Source organism: Habropoda laboriosa, unplaced genomic scaffold (assembly GCF_001263275.1).
Source record: "Habropoda laboriosa isolate 0110345459 unplaced genomic scaffold, ASM126327v1 scaffold572, whole genome shotgun sequence".
NCBI classification, from domain to species: Eukaryota; Metazoa; Arthropoda; class Insecta; order Hymenoptera; family Apidae; genus Habropoda; species Habropoda laboriosa.
The window spans coordinates 145,145-153,692 of NW_017100701.1; the positions used below are offsets into that span (position 1 = coordinate 145,145).

Genomic DNA, 8,548 nt, shown 5'->3' on the forward strand with positions numbered 1-8,548 from the left:
GCGGATAAACCCCGCGGAATGTCAACTCAGGATCCTCGTTTGAGTCGCGATCAAAGCGTGGATCGAGAGACGTTGCCGGAGATCGATTGAACGAAGAAATTTCTGAGCATGTGTGACGCTTTCTTCAAGGAAATATTTTGGATTGATTTTGCACTTTTATAAATTTTGGGAAATCGTTCTGAAGGCAAGATTTAATATTTCACATTTTCGGTGGTAAAAAAAGATTCCAAAGAGAAGAAGCTTAGATCGTCGGAAAAATTGGAATTGTTCAGTTTGAAAATTACAAAATAAACGTTCTAGGGAATCTTTACCAGACAGAAAGTATTTTGGACTAATTTTACACTTTTATAAATTTTCGAAAATCCTTTTCAGAAATTTCGGAAATCGATGGTAAAAAAGGATTCCAAGAGAAGAAGCTTTTTACATTTGATCATGGCAAATGTTGAAATTGTTTACTTAGAAAATTACAAAAGAAGGATTCCCAGGGAGGGAAGAATATTTCACGAGACTTTAATTACTCCACGCTTTCGATATTTTTTAATTCCGAAATATTCCAACGGTAGACTAAAGCTGGTTATCGAGGATATTTTAATTACTCGAAGGCTTTTAATATTCCGCCGTGTATACCAGTAATAAAGAAATGAAACACGACATCGATTCACCTTCGACGATGAGCTCGATGAATACTTATGAAGGCAAGGAAGTAAAATGATGCACACGTCGTATTCTTACATCATTTTATTGAACGTAGTACACGTGGTAAACTCGTACGTTTACAACTTCTTGGCCTTCGACTGGCAATTTTTGGTAAGCTGGCTTTAGTCGTTGAACAACTTCTCTACGTAACAGTCGGTGTATTTGTTGCCGATGTTGCACTCGTCCGTCTCTCCCTTGACTGTAACAAAGGAAACGTCGGGTATTGTGTTAATAAATATGGATTGGCGGTATTTTTAAACATCGACAAACGCAGAAGTAACGAATCAGCGTTTATATCATCGTTAACTCTTTTGTTTATGTTCAAGTCTGTCACTTTAAACATACATATGCTACATCTGTGATTGCAAGGCGAAACGACATAACTCACATGTTTTTACTTTGGGGACATTGCCGTTTAAAGATTTAAACATAGGCGAAGTATGATAGAATATACATACACTACCGGCCATAAGTGTTTACCCACCTTCAAATTTCGTTACTATTCAAATGACAGGTATTTTATTGTTATGAAAATGTCCGTATCATTAAGTCCTAAATATAAGGCTAATAAAAACCATCCAAAATATTCTGTACATACACAATCAGGTACTGTAAATGAGTTTACAGTTTTTAATGAAAAACGACAATTTTAGAGTTCAGGTAAAGAAACCCATTTTTCTGAAATTTTTAAAACGGTCGGTAGGGAATTTGAACGCAGATAATACGGGCATCTTATTCTTCTCAAATTTCATACTGTATTTCATACTGCATTAAACTTTCATACAGTAAACAGTTGATTTTCAAGTGCTTAATAAATTTTGCGAAAATTTCAAATAATGTCGAGGAGAAAAGAATTATCGATTGAAACGCGTGCTCTAATAGTGTCCCATCATAGCACCGGAAAAAGTAACAGAGAAATAGCAAAGCTATTAAAGTTAAACCGTAGAACCGTGGACTACAATGTTAAAAAATATAAAGATACTGGCAGTTTATCCAACAAAAAGCGATCAGGGCGGCCAAAAATAACCACATCAGCAGAAGATCGGGCAATCACAATAATAAGCAAACGTAATAGAAGAAAAACGGCACCGGAAATTACAGCTGAAATAAATGCATTTCGCCCTGAACCAGTAAGTTCGACAACAGTCAAAAGGCGCTTACGGAAAGCAGGTTTGCATGGACGAATTGCCATGCGAAAACCCCTTCTACGCAAGCAAAATAAAGCAAAACGGTTAGCCTGGGCAAGATCGCATAAAGATTGGACATTGGAAGACTGGAAAAAAGTGCTCTGGACCGACGAGTCAAAGTTTGTGGTATTCGGCTCACAACGGAGGATGTTTGTCCGAAGATCGGCAGGAGAACGAGCCCTTGAATCCTGCATATCACCCACGGTAAAACACGGAGGAGGATCGGTTATGGTTTGGGGTTGTTTTGCGAGCACGCTACAGAGAAATTTTGGAGACGAATGCCCTTTCTTCGGGAACGCAACACGGAGGAGGATCGGTTATGGATTGGGGTTGTTTTGTGAGCACATCTGTGGGCGACTTGGTCAAAATAGATGGCATATTGAATAAAGAACGCTACAGAGGAATTTTGGAGACGAATGCCCTTTCTTCGGGAACGCGACTAATCGGAGAAAACTTCGTGTTCCAACAAGATAACGACCCCAAACACACCTCCAAATTATGCCGTGGATACTTAGAACAATTGGAACGAGAAAAAAAAATTGTAATTATGACCTGGCCTCCTCAAAGCCCCGACCTGAATCCCATTGAGCTTTTATGGGAAGAACTAGACCGACAGGTATGAAAAGCGGCCCCAACATCTACACAAAACAGGATGCCGAAATTATGCGAAGCAATAATAAAAGCGTGCGGTGGAAATATCGACGAAACTAAAATTTAGAATAATTGTGTTAATTTTTGTAACAAAATTGGGAAAAAACATTGTTTTTAGTGATATATGTTGCACTATTAAAAAATAAATTAAAAAAATTGTTTTTTGATTAATATTTCTCTTGTTTTTGTGTTATTTTGAGGGTGGGTAAACACTTATGGCCGGTAGTGTATGTCTTGTTCTGAATTTACATAATTTTTCCTATTGTCTTAATTGGCAGAGACAATAAATAAGAATATTAAACGGAATAATGATAGTGTAAGGTTACTTCGGGTGAAACAGCACAAGTGTTGTGGAGTTTTTCACAAAATGATGGGAGGGCAATGGGACGAAGTCAATCATATTATTTCGAAAGTAACGAGTTTAGTTAAAAGTTTAACTGTTCAAAGACTGACTTGATTGTCAATGCATGCTTTTATTGCTCGTATGAAACGATATGACCGATTTCGTTTCATTGTCCTCCTATCATTTTGTAAAAAAGCAATGGTGTAACATTGAGACTAAAATATGTCCTAAATTAATAGTTTTTCGACATAAATACCTTAATACTTTTTTATAGTAAATAAAAAGATTCCATTTAAGAAAACGTATGATATCTCCATATGACCTTTAAGCGTCCATTTACAGAAGAACTAGTTATACTATTATAGATTATGTCTCCCTCCAAATCATCCAATTCCTCTCTGAACCATTTTTCATACAGCGGGCAGTTTACGAGTAATTCGCATTTACAGATTAACATTGTACACCCTATATACAGGGTGGGGCAAGACGTGGTAAACCGGGCAGGGGATGATTCTACATGTAAGAATAAACCGGAAACAAAGAATAAAATTTGTTCATACGAAGCCTAGTTTTCGAGAAAATTGAATTTAAAGATTTCTCACAAATTGTTGCTGCTCTTCACACTTTTATGTTGGTAAACAGCGGTAATTCACATTTCGCAAAGAAATAGTGTAAATCTTCTGCAGCTCGAAGGAAGAATCACACAGGCTTTCGAGCAATTAAAGCGTCAAACCACGACTTCCTGATTCGAAAAGCAGGAATTTGTATGCTTGAACAAGGACGTCATTTTCAACATGTAAAGCCATAAAATCGTTAATGAACTCATCACGGAGATAATCAAGTGCACGTGTATTTCATAGATATTCAAACTCGATTTTCCAAGAAACGAGGCTTCAAACGAACAAATTTTATTCTTTATTCTCGGTTTAGTTTTACATCTCCTGTCTAGTTGTACCTCGCTTTGTATACGTTTCATAAACTTAACGAGTTCAAGACCGTGTGACCCGTCATCGATGCTCTTGTTCGCTGACACGACCCATCGATGGGTAATTCAAAATGCTGGCAAAAAGAAATTATGTCCGAAGTGTGTATTATCGTTGACACTTAAGAAATGCTGGCAGTAGCGAGCGTTTCGTGAATTTCGCTGCCGTTCTGAACGTGCAAGATGGTTAAAAGACTCGAAGTTCGAATCTTCGTGAAAAGAATGGAAAAGAGTATTTCTAAGAGAAAATAAAGTGGTTACTCACTTTCTGCAGTACAGTCATTGGCAATCTTTATTACCATATCCTTGTCAGCTGGGTTGTCAGCGTGCACTACGTCTATCATCTTCAATATTGGCTCCATATGGAAGTCGAGGCCTGTCAACTATGTACAGAGAAATCGATAAAACTCGTTCAGATGAATCGTTCGGTCTGCAAGATTGTCTGTTTTATGTATTATATGTACTCACTATTCCCATTCGTTTCATCACACACGCTTTCAGACAGCCCATCTGCCTCATGTCAGCGCCACTATCTGCCCGTTGGATATTCGTTGCTGCTTCTGAAATATCATTGCGAGTCTCCGTCGTGAGATTATTCGTGAAAAAAAGGAGCGAATGTCGTCAGTTTAAAGGAACATAGAGATTTCTGAAATGGATTTTGCAATCTATCTTCTATTGTTTGAAGTTTGACAATGAGTTCTCACCTTCTGTTATGTGAAACTCATCGGCGCAGGGTTTCACTTCCGGCATCAAGTACTCCATGTACTTTGCGATTACGTTGTCCTGATCTATACCACGAACGACCGTCTGTGGAGTTTTTAAATTTATATTCTTAGCCTTCTACGGTGTTTTTATGCTTGAAATGTTAATCGAAGTGTCGTTTTCTTTGAGATTCGAGAATTGTATTTTTAATTGAAAATTCTATGGAAATGAAACAGCATGGTGTAATAGTACTTTTCAGGAATGTAGGTAAGATAAAAGTTAATCACCATGAATCTCTATTATTCGTTGCAACAAGTTCTCTTTGGTTTCCAAATTTCTATAAAAATTTCTGAGGAAGTGACACAGAGATGTAATATCACACTTTTCAGAAATAGATAAGATAAAAGTCAATCATCAGTCTGCATTATCACAAGTATCATCAAATATTTTATAAAAATTTCCACTACCAATTCTACACATTTGAAAAAATCACATCTTCAAACTTGTATTAAGTTGGTGCATTCTTTTCAAATTAAATTTTAGCCACATTGTGTTTCTTTTCCCAACGATTAACCAGTTTCATTGTTCCAAATTTATAAAAATCATTAGCCTTTGAATAAAAAAAAATTCTCTGAATGCTGTTTTTGCACTGTCTTCATTTCGGATTAATTTATTTCTTAAAAAAATTGTTCAGGTATGTGAAAAAGGCGCAGTCTGTTGGGGAAAGGTCGGGTGAGTAGGTGAGATTATGGATTGTTTTCAATAATTTTTCTTAAAACTCTTAGCTCATTTTCCATTGAAAAGTCACCAGTCTTGAATTTTGCTCACCAACGTTAAAGTATCTTAACATTTCCATAGCCTTCGTCAAATGCTAAATTTATATTTTCAGCAGTTTTTTCCACAGTTTTCCCAAGTGTAAACTTATACAGGGTGGACCACCTAACCTGACCATTTCAATTATTTTCGTTATCAGTAGATCGATCAAAATTTTTTTTGTCACAGAGGACCTTCTATGCGAACACCTTAAATCTTTTCTATCTCTTTTTGAAATAAGTGCTCAAGGTCACGTTCAATTTTTTTATGTATAACTCTATAGTTTGTTTTTTTTTTTTTTTGCCTACTAGTTAGTAGGCATTCAGACGAATTCAACGTTCACAATGTAATATATTTTTTTATATACAAAATTTATACATAAAAACATTAAACGTGACCTTGAAAACTTGTTTAAAGAAAGGACATAAAAAAAATCTAATGTCACTATCTTGGAGATCCTCTGAAACCGTATCCCCTATGACCAAAAAAATTTCGAGCCGTCTACTAATAATGAAAATAATTGAAGTCACGTTAGGTGGACCACCCTGTATAAAAAAATTACACGAATATCTCGATTATTCATCACGTCAGGTAACAATATCGAAACAATTGTATTATGAATTTTTTATCATTCAATACACGTGTTCTACAGCAAATTCCTTCTTGTCTATTGCGTATAAAAATTTCCGACCTGACAAAACCTAACATATGGTACCAACCCGTCAATTTCAGCCGTTGAAAAGACGTTTCATTCGCACCAACCTGATACCTCAGTTCTTCCACCAAATTGTCATCAAATAATAAAATTCAACGTGCTTCGAAAGAGCCTAGAAGGGGGTTTGGAAAAGAATTGAATAGCTAATCTTCACTCACCGTGGCGGCCAGGAGGCAAGTAACAATCGCAAAGTTCTTCATTTTATCCAAACGAAATTTGCGAATAACTGAGCCGTCGTTTGATTTCCTTAAACAAGAACAGTTTACTGTTTCCCCGTTGAATCACTGATTAATCGTGCCAGGCTAGTTCCCGCGGGACGATATTTATATGAACCTCGAGCAGGGACAATAGCAGGTGTTTAGACCTGACAGTGTATGGTAGGAAACGAGATAATTGACCGATCCAGCGTGGATTTACGTAAGGTCGGTTCAAGTACGGCCAAAACACACCTAATTACATTACCGCGTGTCAGATTTGTCACGAGAAAATGATTGTTTGCTCTTGTACCTGGTGATCGTGGAACAAGAGCTGCTCGAAAGGAAATTACGGGATCGAAGCCAGACCCATCTCCTAATGATGGTGTGTTATCGCTGTTTATACTGTAATCTTTCCGTGTTGGCCCTGGCTGCAGCAACGAGGAATTCGAAATGACGGTGCAGTCGAGCAACGACTCATTTGTTTGTCTCTTCTTCCTCACTGTTCGTCGTCTTTTTCTGAGAATCGATCCGCGAGCAGCCAAGGAGAAACGGAACGGCTCGCTGTGGCATTCGAGGTGGCTTTTCTGTGATGAATTTCCTCTTGCGAGCGTAGAGGGAGATCAAATTCTAACGTGGTTTAGTGCTTGGGAAGAGAAGAGCTGTTGCTACGGTTCTCGAGAGCATGAACGTTTCAAGTTATGTATATTTGATGTGAGTTCTGGTGATGATGGTAATTTCGAAGGAACAGTGCACGACGATTAGAGTAAAATTGAAGTTGGATTCTGTGGATGTTTAGGTATCGTGAAAATGATAGTTTCTGTTCGGAATTAGAAGTCGTTGCGATGTTCACTTGGTCTTATTTATTAATATTGAAATATATATGTATATTTTGTTCCAAATACGAATTTATACAAATTTGAAGAATTCAGAGGCTCGCTGTAAGTTTGTCATGTTTTTAGCAACGTTTTTGGGGAACCTCGATGGAATATTTTTAATTTTTGCTCAGGAAACATTCTATGTAGGAGAACGCCAGTTTGCATTCGTCTGAGATGTTTTTAACTGAAACGAAGGAAACAACGCCAATTGAACATTGTCTTTTTAATTGTTTTTACGTGTGACTTACCTTTATCGGCACATTCGCTTGCAGCTTTTTCCAAAGGTTTCACCTTTTCTGGTTGATCAGCGTGCACACTCTTGATGAAGTCGTTCAATTTCTCCAGATTGAACTTCGAGTCGTTCATCTTCGAATAGAAGAAACAAGTATGACGATGGGCAAATTTTTACGTAATCTATCTTACCGCGGGAAAAAACTTGGAAAAAAATGTTTTTTGTACATTTATACACTTATTTAAATGTTTTTCGAGTTGCTACGTTCCCTTAGAGAAACATTCTTTTGGCGAGTTTCACAATACTCATTCACGAGAATTTTCAATTTATTATCGAAAGGACATCTTGTGCTACTAAGATTCTTTTTCAAATTTTTTGAACAAAAAGAATTTTGGAACAAGAATCCACATTCTTGAATGATTGTTTGAACTGTGCGCCATTTATGCATCCAGCAGTTGTGCAAAAGGAAATCTGTTGTTTTTAAAATTCGCTAAATTTGAATCAAGTTTCGTACAGATCTGTGCAGATGTCACAGCATCTCGACAATAAACAGAAAAGCAATTGTTTTTGTAACGTGTGATTTTCACGGCTAGGTAAATTTCACCGAAAATTTTTGGAAATTTTAAGCAACAAAATTGAACGAAATACTTATTCACTCACCATGCCCAGTGATTTCAACACGCATGATCGCAGGCAAGAAACTTCGTCCGCTCCCTTCTGCGTATCTTTTTCGAATATCTCTCGTGGTACCTCTGAAATATTTTTGTTCGTTATTCAAAAAATTCCTCCGTTCCTTTAAGTTGTAATCGTGATGCTCACGTTCGGTATATCCGTGTTCTTTGCCGCATGTTATAATTTGGTCTTTCGAGGCTTCCAAGTAACTGTCGATGAAATCTCCGCGAATTACTGACTGAAAATTGATAAACATTGATCAATGACAATTTTACAAATAATGATTCATAACTTCTATCGACGAAATTCTCAAATATTATTATTTCTAATATTCTGGTTATTTAATCATATTTATCAGTCGAAACTTTGCCTATTTTTTCCATTGATACGGAATTAAAGAAATTTTGAATTTTTTACATTTTCCTAAAAATTGTACTATTATTATTACAATTATTTTACATGGGTAAATACCCACAATTTACG

The 8,548-nt window shown here is 36.7% G+C and overlaps 2 protein-coding genes across 2 annotated transcripts in view; both read right to left on the reverse strand.

Annotated features, from left to right (window-relative positions):
- Positions 1 to 723: 723 nt before the first annotated feature.
- On the reverse strand, positions 724 to 6,370 carry LOC108576958. Its single transcript, XM_017940035.1, has 5 exons — positions 6,248 to 6,370; positions 4,564 to 4,666; positions 4,328 to 4,419; positions 4,125 to 4,242; positions 724 to 895 (listed from the first exon to the last, which is right to left on the reverse strand). The coding sequence occupies exons 1-5, from the start codon at positions 6,287 to 6,289 to the stop codon at positions 819 to 821; spliced, it is 432 nt and encodes a 143-aa protein (XP_017795524.1). The 5' UTR covers positions 6,290 to 6,370; the 3' UTR covers positions 724 to 818.
- A 777-nt stretch (positions 6,371 to 7,147) lies between these two features.
- Positions 7,148 to 8,548, reverse strand: part of LOC108576962 — a 2,731-nt gene continuing 1,330 nt past the window's right edge. Inside the window, exons 2-5 of the mRNA XM_017940039.1 lie at positions 8,213 to 8,303; positions 8,054 to 8,145; positions 7,410 to 7,527; positions 7,148 to 7,345 (exon numbers count right to left, since the gene is read on the reverse strand). Of these exons, the coding sequence (XP_017795528.1) occupies positions 7,278 to 7,345; positions 7,410 to 7,527; positions 8,054 to 8,145; positions 8,213 to 8,303 (369 nt within the window). The 3' untranslated portion in view covers positions 7,148 to 7,277. The remainder of the gene's footprint in view (positions 7,346 to 7,409; positions 7,528 to 8,053; positions 8,146 to 8,212; positions 8,304 to 8,548) is intronic.